The sequence below is a fragment of the Littorina saxatilis genome, linkage group LG8 (assembly GCF_037325665.1).
Source record: "Littorina saxatilis isolate snail1 linkage group LG8, US_GU_Lsax_2.0, whole genome shotgun sequence".
Lineage (NCBI taxonomy): Eukaryota > Metazoa > Mollusca > Gastropoda > Littorinimorpha > Littorinidae > Littorina > Littorina saxatilis.
This window is the reverse complement of record NC_090252.1, coordinates 46,089,030-46,112,658: the sequence shown is the minus strand read 5'-3', so window position 1 is coordinate 46,112,658 and position 23,629 is coordinate 46,089,030. Positions and strand designations below refer to the sequence as shown.

The window sequence follows — 23,629 nt, the reverse complement described above, 5'->3', positions numbered from 1 at the left end:
CATTTACATTCATTCACACCTGGGTGGGATCAAGCCTGATCTACTACTGTTTATCGCGGCTAGACATGATCTATTGATCGTCCACACTGTCCGAATGTTAGTCATCACTCTCCGAATGTTGGCTTGGGATCTCCTTGGACTCCCCAGGGTGTTCACCTGACTTGCTGACCTCCTCGTTGGACTCCTCGGGGTGTTTACCATGCGTAGTGACCTCGTGGGCCTCCTCGGGGTGTTTACCAGGCTTCTTAACCTCCTCGTTGTTCTCCTCCTTTTGAGACGGCGTGCCGTGCTTGTCTATCTCGATGGCGTGTGGCTTCTCCTCGTTCTTACTGGACCCAGGAACCGCCTTGGCTTCGCATGATTTGCCCCGTTCGGGGCTCTCCGCCCTACGATTCTTGCGACTAATAAGAAACCCAACCAAGCCTATGAAAACGATGACACCAACGATGCTGCCGATGATGATGCCGGCTTTAGAAGCACCGCTTTTTTTGTTATTGTCGCCTGGTGGGATCCCTTTGTTGTCCTTGCTGTTATTGCTGTCTTTGTGGTGGTTGTCGAGGTCGTCTTCATTGTCGTCGTCGTCGAGGTCGTCTTCATTGTCGTCGTCGTCGACGTGGTCATCCATCGGTGTCCCTGTCAAGTGGCAGACATGTTGTTTTTATGAAAGGATGTGGGTCAAAGTGTGTGGGTGTGTGTGTGTGGGTGTGTGTGTGTGTGCACATGAGTTGTAAGCTAAAGTACCTCTTTAGCTGTTATAACCTCTGTCACAAAACCCTTACGGATGTGGACTGTAGAGTAAAAAAAAAGTTAAGAATGTAACAAGAAAATCAAACGCTTTATACGACTCCCCTTCTTCATGTCCAATTACACTTACTAATTTACAGTGGAACACCCAGCCCCCCCCCCCCCCCCCCCCTTTAACTAATTGTCCCAAACGTGACCCTAATGCAATCTGACATATCAATTCATTAAGTTATTCAATCATAAGAATATCCAAGAAACAAACTTGATAAAGAAGAAAACCGAAGGCGATATGTTCTCCGAGGTTCATCAAAAAATGCTGGTCTGACAACAAGCCACCAAACATCGTTTTTTGCTCACGTAAGTGTAGCCTATGCGATGTTAACTTTTGTCTGTCTGTGCGTGCGTGCGTGCGTGCGTGCGTGCGTACGTATGTATGTATGTCTGGTAGAAACTTTAACATTTGACTGAACACCGAAATACTAATGTTACCTGGTTAATATTCAAGCAACAGCTTCAAAGTATTGAAGCAATGATCAACATTTCGTCGGCACGTATGTAGTTAAAGTGTGTATCCAAAGAAAACGGGTGGTGGTTTTTTTTTTTTTTTTTTTTTTTTTTGGGGGGGGGGGGTAAAAACAGGTGACTGGTTTGTGTCGTGTGTGGTATGTAGACAAGGTCAGGGGTCAAGGTTAGGTCAGATCGCGTGAAGGATTGTGGTATAGATACAGTTATCACCGAGCTGCAGTTCGCCGATTCGGAGAAGACGATTTCACATTGTTCGGTTTCGTAGCTCCAGAAAAATAGATAAGGAAGATACCAAAGGAGATTTCCTACAGGTTAATCTGCACAGCGTGTTTCCAGTGTCTGCGCGAGGAAGCGCTGTCGAAAGCGCAGTGTCGATCTGTCCATCTGGCAGTCGTGTCCCCGTAAGTAGGCTACAGACAGATCTAGATATAGTGTCTCGCACCGTGTCACCGCTATGCTTACTGTGTATGTGTGACGGAGTGATTGAGTTTGTGTTACTGTTTGTCGATTTCTTACGTGAGCCTTGAAGGCTTCGCCTCTCAGTGTTGTCATTATTTTGGAAGCGGAACAAAAGTACGCACAATAACAGACGGGATCCCTATTCTGAACTTTATTTTTAGAATCCAATTCCGGGCCTCAAAGCGCGTCACAGTAGTTCGAGACAACACGTCATACTTGTCTGTGACGTCAAAGGAGGAACCGCAACACGGTGGCCCAGTGGTAAGGCGTCCGCCCAGTGAGCGGAAGGTCGTAGATTCGAACCCCGGCCGGGTCATACCTAAGATTTTAAAATTGGCAATCTAGTGGCTGCTCCGCCTGGCGTCTGGCATTATGGGGTTAGTGATAGGACTGGTTGGTCCGGTGTCAGAATAATGTGACTGGGTGAGACATGAAGCCTGTGCTGCGACTTCTGTCTTGTGTGTGGTGCACGTTAAATGTCAAAGCAGCACCGCCCTGATATCACCCTTCGTGGTGGACTGGGCGTTAAGCAAACAAACAAACAAAAAGACGTTGTCATGATTTAGTGAAATGGATTGAGAAACGAACACTCTGTGGGGTGCCTTTCTCGAATTGCAACAAAAAGCGCCTGTGCTTGAGTCGGGGTGACGGTATAAAACCGTTCACAGAGCATAGCGCAGCACGGGGATTTCGTTTTGCAGGGGTTCCACGTGGGTGATTTCTGCTGTCAGGGCAAAATCGACTGTGACTGAACTGGACACGGGACACGTGGAGTCTGTTCAAGGTGGTTTGAGAGAGACACGAAACGATACACTGGAACATCAGAGCAGCAAGAGAGGAGGGTCGGTGTCTTCTTCCTAAGAGTTTGATGGTTTTCAACGACACGTGAGATACATCACTTTATATCAACGTGCCGTTCTGCTTGTACAGAAGGGGTTTTAGGAACTTCAAGAAGAGACCACCTTTCGCTGTTTACATGTTGGCTGACGACGAGGCGTCAGGTTTCTTGGCTGAGCGGGGGAGAAATTCCAACGCATGAAGTAAATTCAGCACAAGAGGAGTGTGGCAGGAAATTCGTCGACGGACGATAGCCATACAAAGGAAGCGGATTCGCTTAAAGGAGAGCTACGTACATTAGGCTGTTGAGGTAATAAATCGTTATTTAACGGTGTTGACGAGTCTATGTTTGTGGAATGAAATACTCTCTGTTGTTCTTTCCAGGTTAGCGCATAATTTGCTCTTTGTGACGCTAAAATAATAATCTGTATATATGGTTTTTGCAGATATGGAGAGAAGGAAGGAAAATAGCTGATTTGTTTTTTTAAAAGTTCGTTTGTGCAGGCCACGTGCTCGATGAAATTTGTAAAGGTGACATGTTTGAAAGTGGAGGGTGAAGGGTTGCGTGGAATGTTTAGTGCACCGATGCTTTTTGTTGCAGCCTACTCAGCGGTAACCGGAGCTGTATGCTGTAACCTGGTGTCGCGGAGCTGTATGCTGTAACCTGGTGTCGCGGAGCTGTATGCTGTAACCTGGTGTCGCGGTGCTGTATGCTGTTGCTGCTGCTGGGATAACCGGTGAGGCCGTCACAGTCTGCAGGGGTCCTCCGGCAGGCAGTGACGTCACCTACACGACCACCCGTTGTCTTCAGCAGCTGAGTGAGGCACCTGATTCCCCCACGATTCCCTGTTTCGTTCCACGCCAGCCGGCACTCCAATTATGAACGAAGCAGTAGTGGGGAAGGACTATTTACGGGTCGCCCACTCCGTAACTAAAAGCTAAGTGTACCGTGCCATTGCGCCCTTTTACCACCAAGTCATCTTTTACTGTTTGTGATTATATTTGAGTGGTGACGACTTCTTCTTTCTTCTTCTGCGTTCGTGGACTGAAACTCCCACGTACACTCGTGTTTTTGCACGAGTGGAATTTTACGTGTATGGCCGTTTTTACCCCGCCATTAAGGCAGCCATACGCCGCTTTCGGAGGAAGCATGCTGGGTATTTTCGTGTTTCTATAACCCACCGAACTCTGACATGGATTACAGGATCTTTTCCGTGCGCACTTGGTCTTGTGCTTGCGTGTACACACGAAGGGGGATAAGCCACTAGCAGGTCTGCACATAAGTTGACCTGGGAGATCGGAAAAATCTCCACACTTAACCCACCAGGCGGCAGCGACCGGGATTCGAACCCTCGACCTTCCGATTAAGAGGCCGACGTCTTACCACCACGCCACAGCGCCCGTCAGTGGTGACGACGTGGGTTGTGACAACTACATTTAACCAGCGCTTTTACAGACAGCTATCTTTCCTGTCTTTACACAAGATCAGCGTGTTATTATCATTTTCTAAACTTTAACTGGCATTTTTGTCAGTGACCCTTTTTTACATTTAGTCAAGTTTTGACTAAATGTTTTAACATAGAGGGGGGAATCGAGACGAGGGTCGTGGTGTATGTGTGTCTGTCTGTCTGTCTGTGTGTCTGTCTGTCTGTGTGTGTAGAGCGATTCAGACTAAACTACTAGACCGATTTTTATGAAAAAACCATCCTTTGGAGTGAAGTCTCGAGGGAGGTGGCGAGATAGTATATAAACAGGCGTCTGAAACTTATACTTTTGTTGATTCTATCTATTTGTATGACTGCGAGAGTGGATCGTGGTGTGGTTAGTTAGTTAGCAGTAACTAACCGTTCATAATCACCTTCTGTGATCTATTGAAACGTGACAGACGTCAAAGGTAACTCCTTCGTGGCTTTTTTTTTCAGTCTAAAAATGTACAGAGCTGCCATCATATTTGCGAGTTCCGTAGGTTTTTGGCATATTCCTTTTTTTTAAAGTTTTGTTTATGACTTTTCGTCCTGCATTTGCGATTACAGAGATAAGTTACAAATCGACCATGAGTCACCGCGGTAATTATCAACATTGATTGGGTCTTTGAGAGTGAATGCTTACAATTGTTGTCCTCGGAAACACGAATCCAAAGCCGCGATGGTTCCACACATCAAACAATCAGCCTGATTGGGTTTTACTTTGACTATGAACGTTTCGCCTGAAAGCTCAAACCCATTTACCACCTCGATTTGTTACATCATTTTGGAACATTGATATTTTTTTCCAGCTCGTTATGAATGAAAACTCGTGAAAATGATGACAATATAGTTCGTTTGACCCATTGGCATCCAAGTTGACAGGATTGATATTGGGCTGGTCAAGACAAAAAAATGTGTACTCAGACACTTGAGTGACCTGATTTCTGACACGATGACATCATAGCATGATGTCATCTCCACTAGTCTAGCTAAGACTGAAACACCCAAGACACAAAGCTGCGACCTCAAATCAAACAAATACATTACCTGCTATTCAGACTTGGTCGTGTGACAGACGTTTTCTTCCACACGAGATTACGTTGATTGTCTAACAAAGCCGTCAGGCGTATGTGTGTGTGTCGTCTGGGATGCCGTTCTCAGTATTCTCAGCGTTGAAGAATTTGTAAAGAGAAGAAACGATAACAGCAGGAGAAATAAAAGTCGTGTGTGCATTTTGGGGCTTTTGGAGGGACGATTTCGAGTTTGAATCTGTTCTTGCACATGCTCCAAAGCGTGTAACATACATTATTCCCCCCTCTGCTTCTTTACCTCTGTAAACTTGTAGAGCTAGTTATTTTTCGATAATGACCCAGCAACCAAACAAATAACGAGCCAGCAACAGCCTGAATCCTCGATAGTGCAATGGGTTGAGAAGCTGTTCTGTTTCGGTACTACTTTTGCGACTGAAAAGTTCCGAACGCTCTATACGTACGAAGTATACATCTCTGGAGCAAACAATACAAACATACCGCATTTAAATTAACAACTACAGGCCTGAACACATGAATCTCCATATAAAATCCATGAGTTCGGTTGTTTTCTGAATCTAGATCTGCCGTGCACAAACCGTTCATCACAAGCGAATTCCCAAGGCAAGTAACTCATACTCTAGCGACAAGAGTAGTTCCCCTTCTTTTAACGCAGTATCTTCGACAACACTGACTGCAATCCGACGGTCAGTTTTCAACAATATTTCATTTTATAAACAGATCACACGCAACCAAATGCACACATCTCATCAATTTAAACAACATAAAGCGGTTTCATACACTAGTTTCCCCAGAAAACTGAACTTCATACAGTAATTAACGTTGGAACACGGGTGCAAAAGTTCGTCTGCTAGTCCCATTTGACGAAAGAACATTATCCTAAGATAATACTAAAACATAAACAGAACACACAATATCTGCCTTTACCGCCATAGCAGAATAACAGCATATCTGTGTACTTTATTTTAGTCCAAAACAGGGAAACTGACAAGAAGTGTTAACAGAATGGAATGATTTGCACGGAACTATACAACCGCGCATTAATCGATCGCCTGCGCAGGTTGACTGGTTGAGTGATTCGGATTCGATCAAACTTTCGCACAAAAACTCCTGTTTTCTTTGAATAACTGAAGAAAGGAGGAATAAAGAGGTTACACACCTCGTCTCAGTGATTATTAAAAATAATGGTCTCAGTTCGCGGTCATGAAAAAGCTCGCTGAAGCTCGCATTTTTCATGATCCGCTAACTTCGACCATTATTTTTAATAATCACTGAGACTCGGCATGTAACCTCTACATCTTGCACACGTTTGCTTTAGTAGTGGCAAAGAAGGAAAGCGTGTGACATCATTATGATAATGTGAGGACGTATTTTCTTGACAGCTCAGTGAATATTTTTAGCAGTGATAGATCTTCTCCAGCAAACATTTTCATGCTGTGATCTAATTTGACCAACACCAGCCAGATGCGTGTCATGTTTCACGGTGTGTCAACTGATTCCGTTCATCCACCGGATGTTTCCGTTCATCCGCAGGATGTGTCCGTTCATACAGCCCCATTTTCGTCACTTGCTTCGGGAAAAACGTTGTGGTAAGTCGTGTGGGCAGCGCGCTTGTGTGATATTAAAAGAATAAGGTAGCGAAATGGTTGGGCTATGTATACGATAAGTACAAAGGTGCTAGTGAATCCTAATGATAACACACGGGGGCCGAACGTGGCAAAATTGCCTGATTTTTTAACATTTTCTTGTTTTTCTCGCTCTGTTATCGAATCTGACCCTTGATTTGCACATGATCACCAAAACCATTGCCTGTTACGACATTTCGCTTGAACAGAAGTTTATAGAAACCCATGGCTTTTGTACAATCACTTGTCTTTTGAAAACATACAGATTCCGTTCATACCCCATGTTTCCGTTCGTACAAAAATGCATGTTTCCCTTCGTACGAAAAGCGTTTCCGTTCATACACATTCGTTAGATCAGAGTGAAACAGGCCCCCACTACAAGTTCTGTGTATTCCAATCGTTTTCAAATAGCACAAAGTACGAATGCGTGTGATATTGGACCTATGTGAACCATAAGACGAATTGAATTTGCAAAAAACAGTTTTGTGTCCGTTCGTACTGATTTTGACGGGAAAATGTGTCCGTTCGTACCACTTTCATCAAATTGTTTCCCTTCGTACCCTTTTCACTGTACTGATGTGTTCAGTGACGGAGCTTTCTGTGTGTTTTGATAAGAACGAAGATTGATTTGTGCAGTTGTGCTTGCTTTGCAGCACTGCAACTAAGACTGAACTAAGTAACATGTACATTTGTATGTTACTCCTATCATGCCATTTGCTTCACCTGTGATAATCATGAGCAGAATTTAGACAAATCAAGAAAAAACATTATCCAGGCTCTATCAGTCCTTTTTACATTTAGTCAAGTTTTGACTTAATGTTTGAACATAAATGGGGAATCGAAACGAGGATCGTGGTTTATGTGTGTGTGTGTGTGTGTGTGTGTGTGTGAGTTGTGTCTGTGTGTGTGTGTGTGTGTGTGTGTGTGTGTGTGTGTGTGTGTGTGTGTGCGTGCGTGTAGAGCGAAACTACTGGACCGATCTTTATGAAATTTTACTGAATGAGAGTTACTGGGATTGATATCCCCGGACGTGTTTTTCTTTTTTTCGATAAATATTTTTGATGACGTCATATCCGGCTTTTTGTAAAAGTTGAGGCGGCACTGTCACACCCTCATTTTTCAATCAAATTGATTGAAATTTTGGCCAAGCAATCTTCGACGAAGGCCGGACTTCGGTATTGCATTTCAGATTGGTGGCTTAAAAATTAATTAATGACTTTGGTCATTAAAAATCGGAAAATTGTAAAAAAAAAAAAACCAATTTTATAAAACGATCTAAATTTACGTTCATCTTATTCCTCATCATTTTCTCATTCTAAAAACATATAAATATGTTATATTTGGATTAAAAACAAGCTCTGAAAATTAAAAATATACAAATTATTATCAAAATTAAATTGTCGAAATCAAATTAAAAACACTTTCATCTAATTCCTTGTCGGTTCCTGATTCCAAAAACATATAGATATGATATGTTTGGATTAAAAACACGCTCAGAAAGTTAAAACGAAGATGGTACAGAAAAGCGTGCTATCCTTCTCAGCGCTACTACTACCCCGCTCTTCTTGTCAATTTCACTGCCTTTGTCATGAGCGGTGGACTGACGATGCTACGAGTATACGGTCTTGCTGAAAAATTGCATTGCCTTCAGTTTCATTCTGACAGCTTGACTAAATGTTGTATTTTCGTCTTACGCGACTTGTTTTATAAATGTCTTTGATGACGTCATATCCGACTTTTTGTAAAAGTTGAGGCCGCACTGTCACACCCTCATTTTTTTATCAAATTGATTTTAAAACTTTAGCCAGGCAACCCCCGTACTATGGGATTGCATTTCAGCTTCAAAGCTTAAAAAATGATAAAAAAAATTTGGTCATTAAAAATCTGAAAATGCTAAAAGACTGAATGTCTAGGTTTAGCTTGCAGAAAGCATATTTTGAACAGGTTTCAGATAAGTTTAGATCTTTGAAATGACATTGTGTAAGGAAACTGGAAGAAGACACACTTATCAAAATGTTTGCTCTTCAGTAAGATTTTAAACAGGGATGGTATTGCACCAGAAAAGCCACAGTCGCGGGTTGTTGCACTCATGAACAACATGCATTATGGGTTATACATAAGTCGAATTACGGGTATTAAAATGCTAATTGCACAAGCTTTCTACCAAAAATCACAAACGTCATGAAAAGCGTACGAAGGGAAACATGATGAAAGTGGTACGAACAGACACATTTTCCCGTCAAAATCAGTACGAACGGACACAAAACTGTTTTTTGCAAATTCAATTCATCTTATGGTTCACATAGGTCTAATATCACACGCATTCGTACTTTGTGCTATTTGAAGACGATTGGAATACACAGAACTTGTAGTGGGGGCCTGTTTCACTCTGATCTAACGAATGTGTATGAACGGAAACGATTTTCGTACGAAGGGAAACATGCACTTTTGTACGAACGGAAACATGGGGTATGAACGGAATCTGTATGTTTTCAAAAGACAAGTGATTGTACAAAAGCCATGGGTTTCTATAAACTTCTGTTCAAGCGAAATGTCGTAACAGGCAATGGTTTTGGTGATCATGTGCAAATCAGGGGTCAGATTCGATAACAGAGCGAGAAAAACAAGAAAATGTTAAAAAATCAGGCAATTTTGCCACGTTCGGCCCGCGTGTGTTATTATTAGGATTCACTAGCACCTTGGTACTTATCGTACACATAGCCCAACCATTTCGCTACCTTATTCTTTCAATATCACACAAGCGCGCTGCCCACACGACTTACTACAACGTTTTTCCCGAAGCAAGTGACAAAAATGGGGCTGTATGAACGGACACATCCTGCGGATGAACGGAAACATCCGGTGGATGAACGGAATCAGTTGACACACCGTGATGTTTGAAGATCATCAAAACCTAGAAGTGTGTGAAATTTGGTGACTTTAGCTCAAAAGAACATCAGAGAAATCCTCAATGTTAAGATTGTTTGAACAAAACATGACCCCGCTGTGACCCCAACATTGGACGAGGGTCAACTAAACTTGGGTCATGTCTGGAGATCATCAAACTATGGAAGTGTGCTAAGTTTCAAAGCACTAGCTTCAAGATAAACACAACGTTAAGTTTTGTCTAAGGACGGCCGGTGTCACGAACTGAAAACTGCTGAACAATCCCTCTCAATGCGGTCAATGCGCATGCGTCAATCTTGGACTTAAAAAATGCGACCCTTTGACCGAATGAACTATGGGTTAGGGTAAGGGTTAGGGTTAGGTTGTTCACCACCTGATTAATCTCCCCATGTTAGCGCATGCGCATTGACCGCATTGAGTGGGATTGTTCAGGCAGTTTTCAGTTCGTGACATCGGCATAACGTTAACACTGCTCATCCCTAAGACTCTGCTGATCACTCAGTGGAGTCAAACACCGGTTAATCATCATCTGCCGAAAATGTTATGCACGTTAATCGAAAGTGTGTTGCGCAACTAACGACACTCCCCCCCCCCCCCCCCCCCCCAACCGCTGTAACCAACAGGCTAAAGTTGACTGAAAGCCAATAACAGCTGACCTGAAATTTTAAGCGGGTTGCACGTGTCATAGGCAATGGTGACGTCCTTGTGACGTCTAGGGTTGTGTGTGCAGCCCACCACACATCTCAGGCCTGCCCCTCTGTGTCTGGTGCTGTCCACCGTGAACCTGGAACAAACTGGTGTGTCACAGATCAAGGCGCGAGTGTGTGTGTGTGTCTGTCTGTCTGTCTGTCTGCGTGCGTGCGTGCGTGCGTGTGTGTGTGTGCGTGTGTGCGCGCGTGTGTGTGTCTGTGTGTGTGTTCAAGTTGAGATTTTTCCAATGTTCATTGTACATGATTTATTGTGAGTTGTGCATCCATTGCATGGTATTGTCCATAAGTCTTTCTTTATTTGGTGTTTAACGTCGTTTTCAACCGTTCAAGGTTATATCACGACGGATTGTCCATAAGTGGATAATGTGTTGCTGAAAACTTATTGTTAAGTTATTTTGTTAGAATGTTTATGTTTTTGATGCTTAAATAGTATGGTTTTACTCATAGTTAATATGTGAAGCGCGGAGAGCATAGCCGGTTTACTGTGGTTCGCGCTATATAAGCTGTCATTAGTATTCATATTATTATTAAACATCATTTGTTGTCAAGTTCATGGCTGCTTCAAGTAATGTCATCTATCACTAGTTGGCAAGTTAATGGCTGCTTCAAGTAATGTCATCTATCACTTGTTGGCAAGTTAATGGCTGCTTCAAGTAATGTCATCTATCACTTGTTGGCAAGTTAATGGCTGCTTCAAGTGATGTCATCTATCACTTCTTAATTGTCAAGTTAATGGCTGCTTTAAGTAATGTCATCTATCACTTGTTGTAAAGTTAATGGCTGCTTCGAGTAATGTCATCTCTGGTAAAAGTTACGGAACAGTCATCCGGGGAGAGCAGATTTTAAAACATTTCAAACTGAGCTCTTCTAATATCAGACACAAGCCAGAACCTCTTTATGTTAGACGACAACATGTGTATCGAGTGAAAATAACTTAGACGCAGTCAGCCACTTCCAAACGATGTTTTATCGACAGCTAAGCAACGTCGTATAAGCATTAATTCAAAGCAGTTTTTGAAAGTGCAAATGGTGAATGCGCTCAAATTCCGAGATGACATAGACATTGACATAGAACACTGTAAAATCACAAAAAGAGAAATTCAGGTGCCTACATATATCACAGCATCAGACAACATACATCATCATCATCATCATCATCATCATCATCATCATCATCATCATCAATCACAAAATACCTGACACACCTGTAAGTGTAAGTGGACACAGGAGCCCCGCTTTGACCAGTGGGGCGCTGAGGACATTGGACACTGCCGAACGAACGAACAAACGATAGAACGGACGAACGAACGAACTAAATAACTAACTGACCAACCAATCAACTTACTTGTACGTGTACGTGGACACAGGACCGCTGGCCTCGTACTGAGAACACTGGACACTATTGTTCCACTTGACCGCTGGGCCACAGCTTGACCCGTCCACCAGCAGATGCACCCCCTCCCACCCGGCAAAGGAGTCGGACATGCTGACCACCGCTTGGCGGTTAAGGAACTCGAACCTCACTGCGCGCTCGTTCAGGTTGTCTGTCGATTTCTTCGTGCTAGGAGAAACAAGATAAGCAAATGCTTACACGACTCGCCTTCGTTACCCCCACCTCCCCCCCCTCCCTCCCCCCCCCCCACCCCCAAAATAAAAAACCCAACACCTTACCCCAGAGAAGACTCCCTCCCTTTTAAGACCCCCAACCCCCGATAAGACATTTTCAAGACCCTGTTTTCTCAGATATTCTGTTCACAACCTCTGTAAGTTTACCCCCATTGTAAGACCTGATTTGCCCAAGGTTTTGTACATCTTAAAAGGAGGATTCCACCACATATGACCCCCCCCCCCCCCCCCCCATCCTGAACTCAGGTCAAAATGAGTTCGGCTCATTCTCTCCCTGACAGGATGCCTTGAGTTTTCTTGTCTGGCATGGAAACCGATTTTTTTTTTTTTTTTTTTACATATTTAGAGGTTTTTTTTAATGTATTAATGATACAAGCAGATTCGCGATCGTCGATAATGATTTTTCATGGTGTTTTGTAATTTTTAAATTACAAAGGAATTGATATGTGAGACAGTTTCAAGCGAGCTATTTTTCGCGGCTGTATTTACTGTGCAAACAACTCTAAATATGGCAAAAGTGTCACGTAATAATCAACCGTTTGGTTTCCGCGCTCACTGGAGCAGACGATTTTTGCTGTAACCAGTTGACAGTGACGAAACCATATATTACGGTCTCCTTGTTTTGACCTTAGAACGATGTCTTTAACATAACTGTGAAGAACAGAACGGAGATCACTGTCGAAGTCGGCCAATCTGCAATCATTTTCGTCTCGCAAACACTAATCTCGAGATCATTGCTCGCGAAAACCATATGGGAGATAACTCTGTATTTTTGTTTTGATAGATTCGCGTAGGACTATAGCGTCCGGTCAGGGAGAGAATGAGCCGAACTCATTTTGACCTGAGTTCAGGATGCCCCCCCCCCCCCCCCCCCCCCCCACAAAAAAAACCCACACACACACAAACAAACAACAACTGTTGAAGCTTATTAAAATAATGTTCAAGAGAATGTTCACGTCCGACAGATTGACACAAGAGTGGAGAGTCAAGTTTGTTTCGGAGACGGTTTCAAAGGGTGTCACTAAAACTCGAAAAGACGCGAAAAGACGCGAAAAGACACCTTCTTGTAACAATCACCTCCTTACTTTTCTTTTCTTTATTTGGTGTTTAACGTCGTTTTCAACCATTCAAGGTTATATCGCGACGGGGAAAGGGGGGAGATGGGATAGAGCCACTTGTCAATTGTTTCTTGTTCACAAAAGCACCAATCAAAAATTTGCTCCAGGGGCTTGCAACGGAATTCGCTATCTCTTAAATGAGGCTTTGATCTGAGCGCATCAAACATTCCCACACGAACGTGTTATCAGCGGCTACCCCGGGTAACTCATAAAAGTTACGCAACTGACCACACGCCAGCTGAGCTGGTATTCTATCCATCCGATCCGACAAAGGAATTAACATCTACTTGACAAAACGCCGATTCCCCCAACATACCCAGTCAAGCTGGCGGCACATTACATTACGACCACCTGGGGCCCAAGCGATCCGTTTATGGCGAGCTTTTCACAAATGACCGCCCACTTCAAACAGATAAAAACTTCCTTCACCCAAAGGAGACTGTTAATTCAGTGTGCAGCTGGCTGGACCCGGCTAGCGAATACCAACACACATCCACACACACACCCTCGTATATACACACACACGCACACACACTTACACACACTTACACACACACACACACACACACACACACACACACACATGCGAGAGAGAGAGAGAGAGAGGAAGAGAGAGAGAGAGGAAGAGAGAGAGAGAGTGTGTGTGCATGCTTTGATGATTGTTTATATTAAATCACCAATCTCGACTAAAAACAGTTACATGTACCAGGACTTTTCGCGTCTTTTCGCGTCTTTTCGTGTCTTTTCGCGTCTTTTCGCGTCTTTTCGCGTTTTAGTGACACCGGTTTCAAAGCACAATGCTTTTGTGTGAGTGACTTCGTCAAGTTAATCGGTTAGTGTGTTCTGGCTTGTCATTGCTTGCTTAGTTGTCCGTTCGGTTAGTTATTTCGTGAACCGGACGCCTTTCAGTAGCTAGTTCGTTAGTCAGTTAGTTAGTTACTAAGTAAGCCAATTAGTCAACTCACACATGGACAAACGCACGCACCAACGCATTTTCGCACACGCACACACACACACACACGCACGTACGCACGCACACACACACACACACACAAACACACACACACACACACGCACGTACGCACGCACACACACACAAACACACACACACACACACACACACACACACACACACACACACTACGAGTACCTAGTTAGTTACTTATTTAGTCAGCCAAGTCAACTCACACATGGACAAACACACACATGTACGCACACACACACACACACACACACACACGCACGAATGCATGCACGCACGCACAAACGCATGCATGCACGCACACACACACACACACACACACACACACACACACACACTAAGAGTACCTGGTGACTGGTGGACAAACGTAAGAATGAGCCTTTTGACCACTGATCAGACAGGTCACACCTACCACCTGTCCGTTTTCAAAACCTGTTTCGGAACAGGTCAAGGTCACGTCTGCTAAATCGGAAACTGTCAGAACCAAGAGAAACAGAAAATGGTATTGGACCGAAAAAGAATACAATTCCCACAAGCCTTTGTGTTCCTTATCTAAGGGCTAAGCGATGCCTTGTAGCCTAGCTTCGTTGCATGCAGTTAATTAATACGAAAACACACACACACACACACAAGCACACCGGCACGAACACACGCACGGACACTTGCCACACACACACACAGGAAGAATCAAAACCTGATAAAGATTACGGAATATGCCAATACTATTAGTACTATTGCATTTTTGTAAGTAGAAATTAGCTTCTTACAATTTACATACCACCGAGTCTTACTTCCGCAGGCCTTTCTTTGCAGAGTGTACACCTACTATCGATAAAACCGAATAATCAGAAGCAAACAAACAAGTATTTCGATCGTTCTCACGCAGGAACATAATATTTCACATAAAAGCAATACGTACCGTGGAAGAGGTTTTCAACTAGAATAATGATAAGCAACCTGCAACGACCATGACACGGAAGTTCCAGCATAATTGTTGTGGGGTTTTTTTTTTTGTCATCTCACACCGGTGCCTTCTTCACACTGTTTCAACTGTTATCAGTTTTCCTAAGCTTCAATATAATGCAAACCAAAAAAGGTTTCATAACCTTTACAGAAGGCATGACAATCACGAAGAAAAATCTCCACCAAATCACATGGAGATAATAAAAGACTTCTAATAACTTGAAGAAAGGCATGTGACGTAATCGTCTTTGACGTAATCAACCAATCAATCAATCAATGACGCTTATATCGCGCATATTCCGTGGGTACAGTTCTAGGCGCTCTGCAGTGATGCCGTGTGAGATGAAATTTTATACGGCCAGTAGATTGCAGCCATTTCGGCGCATATTTACCTTTCACGGCCTATTATTCCAAGTCACACGGGTATAGGTAGACAATTATTAACTGTGCCTAAGCAATTTTGCCAGGAAAGACCCTTTTGTCAATCGTGGGATCTTTAACGTGCACACCCAATGTAGTGTACACGGGGGGAGGGTTCGGACACCGAAGAGAGTCTGCACACAAAGTTGACTCTGAAATAAATTTCCGCCGAACCTGGGATCGAACTCACGCTGACAAATCCAGCGCGCTACCAACTGAGCTATATCCCCGCCCCGTAAGAAGCATGGCTGACCAATCGATGTCGAGGACTATTTAAAATTTATACTTTTTGTGTTGCACTCAAAAGTCGTGGTCAACAGACCACTTCGATGACGGGAAACATAGTGTCGACCAGCCCATGCCGACCACGACTGAAACTGAGGAACCGTGCTGTACGGAACTTGCAAATTCTTGACCACTGCAATCGGATTTGGCCGTCCGAAGCTACGGGGAACTTGACTATAACGTGTTTTGTTTTGTTTAACTTTGTAACAATTTGAACGTTCCATGAACGTACCCTCCTTGCCTTTTGTTTTGCTGGGTTTTGTTTGGTTTATCATTTGTGTTGTTTGAAAATGAACAATCTTGAGTTCATAATTCTTCTCCGTCGACCGATTGCTTATTTGTTCCTGTGTTTGTTGTTGACTCACGTTCCATCAACAGTAAGTGTAGCCTATGCGATGATAAACTTTGTCTGTCTGTGCGTGCGTGCGTGCGTGCGTGCGTGCGTGTGTGTGTGATAGAAACTTTAACATTTCCGAGTCTATGGATAAAGCTCGCATAAGAAGATTACGTCTCGGTCAAAAGTGTTTGACGTGTGTGATAGAAACTATTTGAAGACGTCACATTATGGCGTAAGAGGGTTAGACGTCACGCGAAGGAATTACTGAAAGTCTCGGTCATTGTTATCTTGATTTTGAGCGGGCCGAGACTAGTTGGCAGTCGTGTCGTAGGTATAGTACAGCGCACCTATGATTGCTGCTTACTTGATGCTCACAATAATGACCATAGATTTGATTTTAATTGTATTACACTCCTCAGTGTCTCTAGTTTATGCTGTAAAAAGTCCCAAGGAATCTTCGGATAGATAGTATTGTTTTTTTGCCTGTTTTGTTGGGCCTACGTCTCGGTGAGCGGACGCTCTTGTGCGGCGGAGATCGGAATGCGGTCGCATAGTTTTACTGCAACGCGCGTGCAGCCGGGAGTTGAGTATTTTTATCCTCCGTCCCATAACACCATTTCTGGCAAACAATAGGGCTTTGTTTCCACTTCTTTCACACTGTGAAGATATCTAACACCATGTATGGGCTAAACAACACGTTTGGCGATTGATTGCTGTATAGATCTAGTTGATTAGCTCAGTGTAGTGATTTGATTTGACTAGACGACTCCAAAACAAAGATGGCTGCCGAATCTTCGAGCAGCACATTTGTTGAGTCATCGACGAACAAAACAGAGGTAAGTGAGCACATTTTACGATTAATAGTGCATTACAGTAACAATTGAAGCAAAGTATGTAGAAAAACTAACATGCATACGCCGTAAGAAGTTTTCCGTGCTTCGTACTGTACTGTTCAAAGTGATTCTGAAACTGAAAGTGAAAGACGAACACAGCACACTCATGTGTACACGCTTTCTCGCCCTGTTACAGACACCCATCTAAATTAATATCTAAGAAATGGTATGGTATGGTATGGTATATATTTATAGTCACGGCAGAGTTCTCTGCGTGAAATTCGGGCTGCTCTTCCCAGTGATAGCGCGTCGCCATAGTACGGTGTCACGATTTCATCTTTCGCCTGTGTACATATTTCCCCCTCGATATATACTCAAGACTGAAATGTTGTTTCCTAGTAAAATTAAGAAGTGAAATTATGTATGGACGAAAGGCATGTCAGTTTCTTGCATTTGAAGAAAATTGGTGGTGAAATTTAATAGATTTCATCCCCAAAATCGATTTCTTCGAAAACGTGTACCGAGTGGTTACGTCCCTTGAGTAAGAAGGGAAACATTGTGGGATGAATCAAATTTCTAAGTTAAATAAAACAAATTGGTTGGACAAATTTGGCCCCATGAATGTAAGGTACACAAGGTCGCTCATCAGTACTATCGAAGGGTGGTTTTTTGTTCAGTGTAGAGTTTATACTAGATCAACGAGGCCGAGAATCGAAATACAGATCAACACGGCGAAAGATGAAAACGTCACACCGGCACCACCCCCTTTTTTTTCCCTGTGTGCATTGTGTATTTGTTTACCTATTAGGTTGGGTTTTCTACAGAATTTTGCCAGGGACAATTTTCTTGTTGCCGTGGGTTCTTTTACGTGCGCTGAATGCGTGTTGCACACGGGACCTCGGTTTATCGTCTCATCCGAAAGACTAGCACCCAGACCACACCACATCTGGTCTAGTGGATGGGGGAAAGGTATAGGCTCCAAACAAGATTCGAACCCATGACCCCTCAATTTCTAGCTGGGTGCATTACCACTAGACCACTATGCCACCACTTTCAGGGAATGGAGTCAGCACAAATGTTAACTCCGGGAAAATATCCCCCTAGGCAGATTCGAACTCTCGTCGTCAGATTACAAATCCTGCGCACTACTGACTGAGCCCCCCCCCCCCCCCCCCTGTATGTAAATATAACTGTGTATATTTAAAATCTGAGTAACAGGCGCTCAGTTTCGACTCATCTATTCGTCAAGCGTCCAGCATACTGCTGATCATTATTGATTTCATTTTTCCCCTTGTTGCAGAACATTCCGTTGAACCTGGACTGTGCGATCTGTGAACAAGCGACAAAACCAGGGGATCATGTGAAATTGACTGAAAAGGGCTGCTCTGGGATAAACTCTGCTAGCATAGAACGAGGGGACAACCTCCAGGTCAAAGCAGGACAGCTGGTTCACGCAAAATGCCGCAAGGACTACACTCATCACAATTCCATTGCAGCATTGAAACGGAGTGTGAGAGAAGGGACCCCCTCCCCAGTTAAGAAGAGGAGAAGCCTCCGGTCTCATCATAATTTCGACTTCAAGGCTTAGTGTCTCTTCTGCTGCCAAAGCACAGAGCCTTTGAGGAACAGAAAAGTTGAGAAACTAATTCCAGTAAGAACAGACTGTTTTCAGGAATCTATTGTGAAAGTGTGTGGGGTGAGGGGGGATGATGACAAATGGGCCAATGAAGTCAACAGTCGCCTGGCATTTGCGTCTGACTGTTGTGCCTATGATGTAGTCTACCACAACGTGTGCAGCACTAATTTTCGAAAAGGATCTGGAATTCCTCAGTCTTTCTCTGGTGAAGCAAAGGGGAAGAAGCCAAAAGGTCGTCCTGAAAACCCAGTGATAAATCGTGCTTTTCAAGATGTTGTCAAGGTTCTGGAATTTGGAGATTATGAAGGTCTCCGTGATGCAGCAATCCCTTGATCAAGTTCATTCTTCTTCTGTTTCATGTCAAGTCAGACATGAAGGATGTGTTCTTCTCCTCAAGCAGGGCAAGTACAACAAGACTTTGGGACATCAGATCAACGCAGAGCCGTCTTGGCCCCAATGTGTGCAAGAATATCTTATTTGCGCATGCATTTAGTGGCTGTGACACAACTTCTCGGCCTTTCAGTGTCGGAAAATGTGTCCCAGTGAAGAAACTGCAAAAAAAGAACAAACTGTTTGAAAATAGTGCCAAGGTTTTCCTGCAGACTAATTCGGATCACCAGATGATTGCAGAGACAGGAGAGAAACTGTTAGTCGACATCTACAAAGGAAATGATGGTGACACTCTTGACAAGCTTCGGCTGGTAAAGTACCACGAGAAAGTGTTCACCGGCTCTAAGCAAGTTCAGCCAAAAGTCCTGCCTCCTACTTCAGCTGCAGCCACAGGGTCTTTTACCAGGTTCAGGAGTGGGCTTGTTTGGGTACCAGTCTGGAGCTCATGCCTGAAGAATGGGGGTTTCAGCTTCAGCGGGGACAGCTGCTTCCTGTTCACACTGACATTCCTCCAGCCCCTGAGGAGTTAATGAACATCATCAGATGTGGTTGCACTACTGACTGTTCCTCACAACGCTGTAGTTGCCGGAAGGTCAGCCTTAGCTGCACAACTGCCTGTGGACAGTGCCGTGGAATAAGTTGCCTCAATTCGATGCTTCCCATGGATGAAGAGGAGGAGGAGACTAATATTTGAGGTAGGAGTCACTAGGACTGTAGAAATAGAGTCAGATAGGTATCTAGGTTGAATTATGCATCATGTAAGGGATTTTCTTTGTTATGAAGCTTTTCGTCATCAGGTATGATCACCGTTACCGCGGGAAATAAAGTTCTTACTAAATATTTCATCAGCATTTGACCGGAAATGGATTTTATTTTAATATTCTTGTTATTCAGCTCAAGCCCTTTCATTTGATATGCAGCATGATAGGGTTCTCATTTTTTTCCAAGAAATTGCTAATTTATTTTTTTTAAATATCGAAAAAGCCCGAAAAAAAATTAATTGTTCCAGTTTCTCACCGGGACTTTTCATATGTGGTTTTTCTTGGTTGGTACTATGTATTGTGATATAAATCAATTCTATGGTCATTATTGTGAGGTGAAATCATAAGTGGCCTGGACTATTCTTGCACAGTTTCACCTATGCTTACTGTGTGTGTGTGTGTGTGTGTGTGTGTGTGTGTGTGTGTGTGTATGTGTGACGAAGTGATTGAGTTTGTGTTACTGTTTGTCGATTTCTTACGTGAGCCTTGAAGGCTTCGCCTCTTGTTTGTTTTATTTTGTTTTGTTTGGGGGCCCGGGTAGCTCAGGTGGTAGAGCACTGGACTTGTAATCGAGAGGTCGCTGGTTCGAATCCGGGCCGGGACGGACACGGGTCAACTTTATGTGCAGACCCAGAGACGGTATCCATCTCCCACCCCCGTGTCACCACAATGGCACGTTAAAGATCTTGGTCATTCTGCCATAAGTGCAGGTGGCTGAATACACCTAAACACGCAGACACCTGGGTAGCGCGACTCCGTTGCTGCTAGCTTTCCACTGGGAGGAAGCGACCCGAATTTCCCAGCGATGGGACAATAAAGTAATGAAAAAAAAAATGGAAAAAAAATGAGGAAAAAAAAAGAAAAAAAAATGGAAAAAAAAATGAAATGAAATATTTTTGATTGTGTATGTTTTTTGTTATTCTGTCAAAACACACACACGCACACACACACACCCTCACACACACACACACACTAGCGCATGCGCACACGCTTTAAAGACTGCAAACCCTTTCGAAATATCAGCTTCTTTATATTTTTAGAAAACAACACCAGTCTTAACAAACCCGGACGACGGCGACATGCAGTTTAAATCCTGAGTGTGAGTGTATGCCTCTCGGCTTGCCTGTCTGTGTATGTATGCATGTCTCTGTGTATGTACATGCGTATGCGTACATGGAATGACATTGCGGGTTACCTGAACATTGACAATGACGAAAGAAAGATTGTGTGTGAGTGTGTGCGCGCGCGTGTGTGTGTGTGTGTGTGCATGTGTGTGTGCGTGCGTGTGTGGGTGTGTGTGACCATGTTTGAATTTATTCGGATTTAGTTCTCTTTCCTTGTTTGTATTATGATTGTGTAAGTGTAAAGCGCTCTGGGCTCGTCACCACGAGGTTTACGCGCTATATAAGTAATCGTTATTATTATTATTATTATGTGTGATTGTTTCTGTGCATGTTTTCCAAGTCAATATCTCTGCTGCACAAAAACTAAATAAATAAATCTGCCGAAAAGAAGGTTGCTACAGTACAGCACCACATGTTCTGACTGAGTAAAACTTATAACACGTGCTATGGGAAAAATGAGTCAGAATTAAACGTGCTCAGGTATTTGCCTGTGTCTACATGTCATACATTGTCTTTGTCGCACAAAATCCAGATAACTTACACCGTCTGAGGAAGAAAAATGTCTTTGATCAGGTGTTTGAATGTTTGAATGTTTTTCCTGTGTTAGTATGCTTGCAGCTTGTATTGATGTAGTGTTTTGTTGTTCACTTGTGTGCTGAATGCTGCTGCACATGCTTTTTTTTTGGTGCATTGCTTTGTATGTTTTTATGTATTTTTTTGTCATTGTAAAGCGCGTAGAGAACGTAAAGCGCTCTATAAATCTCCCATATTATTATTGTGACAGGGGAGGCTACCGCTCCTTTCACAGCAGACTCTGCACCCGAGTTGTTGGCCTTTAAGTCAACACCCGTGGTTTGTGGAAATCTGTTTGTGATGAGGTCTGGTGGTTTCCGATTGTCTGTATGTTCATGGAAACCTTCGGGTTTGCATAACAGTTTTTATAGGGCTAAGAAATTAGCCCTAATATTTTCAAACCTGTTTGATTGCACTTCGCTTCCCGAGGTGATCGTAGTGTTTCGGCACACGGTTACATTATTATTATTATTATTATTATTCCATAGGAAGCGTGTTATAGCGGCACATTTTCTGAGTAAACATCATCATAGACACCGTACACAGCCTTCATGAAACTGATTCGAACAGAATGACACGAATTTCGGATGAGACGAAAAACCGAGGTCCCTTCGTGTACACTACATTGGGGTGTGCACGTTAAAGATCCCACGATTGACAAAAGGGTCTTTCCTGGCAAAATTGTATAGGCATAGATAAAAAAAAAAATGTCTACCAAAATACCCGTGTGACTTGGAATAATAGGCCGTGAAAAGTAGGATATATGCGCCGAAATGGCTGCGATCTGCTGGCCGATGTGAATCATTTGCGTGATGTATTGTGTACAAAAAAATTCCATCTCACACGGCATAAATAAATCCCTGCGCCTTGAATATGTGCGCGATATAAATTGCATAAAAATAAACAATATAAAAAAAATAAAAAATCCCTGCGCCTAGAACTGTACCCACGGAATACGCGCGATATAAGCCTCATATTGATTGGTTGATTGAATTTCGGAAATAACTCTGTCGGGTTTGTATGGGTTTTGAAAGAGTGAATACTCTTGCTCGTAGTGAGGCCGGTGTCACGATTTCATCTTTCGCCTGTGTACATATTTCGCCCTCGACATATACTCAAGACTGAAATGTTGTTTCCTGGTAAAATTAAGAAGTGAAATTATTTATGGACGAAAAGCATGTCAGTTTCTTGCATGTGAAGAAAATTGGTGGTAAAATTTAATAGATTTCACCCCCAAAATCGAATTCTTCGAAAATGTTTACTGAATGGTTACGTCCCTTGAGTAAGAAGGAAAACATTTTAGGATGAATCAAATTTCTAAGTTAAATAAAACAAATTGGTTGGACAAATTTGGCCTCATGAATGTAAGGTACACAAGGTCGCTCATCAGTACTATCGAAGGGTGTTTTTTTGTTCAGTGTAGAGTTTATACTAGATCAACGAGGCCGAGAAGCGAAATGATCAACACGGCGAAAGATGAAAACGTCACACCGGAAAGCTTTCTACACGTGCTCCTTGTCACGCCACGTGTTTCAGACACACCCTTCGTGATAACTGCCGGGATAATAATTTCACGTCGGGAAGTTTGAACGTCAGAGCCAAGCAAATAGACGATAGTGTGTGTGTGTGTGTGTGTGTGTGTGTGTGTGTGTGTGTGTGTGTGTTTGTGTGTGTTTGTGTGTGTGTGCGCGCGCGAGCGCGAGCCCTTTTATTTGTTGCACACTTTTACGCGCCAGATATCAAGTACCGCATGATTGAGTTGTCGAACAGGAAAATATAAACTAAAGGGTGATAACGAATGGGTCACAAATGCGTACTGCAGTTGCTTCCCTTGAACCGAGAAACGCCACTCGCGAAGTCACTGACTTGGTCAGTCTTCAGTTCCTTTCAAGCATGAAATTAGTGAGGGAATAAAACGTTATTGGTAACCAACATGACGAGCTTTCATTTTGTTGATTCTACTGCACAGAAAGACTTTTGAAAACTAGTACGGCAGTAGGCCTGCTGTTCGCGCGTGCAAAAACTTCAACTTCAAGTGTAGGCTCCTACTACAATCTACAGTATACGTTCGGGAAGGCTACAAAGGCTACTACATATTTCTCTCGTTCGGATTGAGAATTAACAAAACTCTATTTATTTTCATGGTGAACATTCAACAATCGCAACAACAATATTCAAGTCAACACTGATTCAGCTCCCCATGAAAAGAGCTTTCAAGATTGAGAAATATGCCATTTAGTAAGCACGATTTCTTCAGGC

The 23,629-nt window shown here is 43.2% G+C and overlaps 1 protein-coding gene and 1 long non-coding RNA gene across 2 annotated transcripts; one reads left to right on the top strand and one right to left on the bottom strand.

Annotated features, from left to right (window-relative positions):
- Positions 1-26: 26 nt before the first annotated feature.
- Positions 27-11,869, bottom strand: LOC138973676 (uncharacterized). Its single transcript, XM_070346411.1, has 3 exons — positions 11,668-11,869; positions 10,269-10,396; positions 27-633 (listed from the first exon to the last, which is right to left on the bottom strand). The coding sequence occupies exons 1-3, from the start codon at positions 11,805-11,807 to the stop codon at positions 98-100; spliced, it is 804 nt and encodes a 267-aa protein (XP_070202512.1). The 5' UTR covers positions 11,808-11,869; the 3' UTR covers positions 27-97.
- On the top strand, positions 1,374-7,549 carry LOC138973685 (uncharacterized). The gene is made up of 2 exons (XR_011458098.1): positions 1,374-2,875; positions 3,167-7,549. It is a non-coding gene; the product is annotated as an uncharacterized lncRNA (long non-coding RNA).
- Positions 11,870-23,629: the final 11,760 nt, after the last annotated feature.

Coding starts and splice junctions, on each gene's coding strand:
- LOC138973676 (XM_070346411.1), bottom strand. CDS start 11,807: ATGTCCGACTCCTTTGCCGGGTGGGAGGGGGTGCATCTGCTGGTGGAC. Junction 10,397..11,667: donor GTGTCCACGTACACGTACAA/GTAAGTTGATTG, acceptor AGTTTGTTCCAG/GTTCACGGTGGACAGCACCA. Junction 634..10,268: donor CAACCCGCTTAAAATTTCAG/GTCAGCTGTTAT, acceptor GCCACTTGACAG/GGACACCGATGGATGACCAC.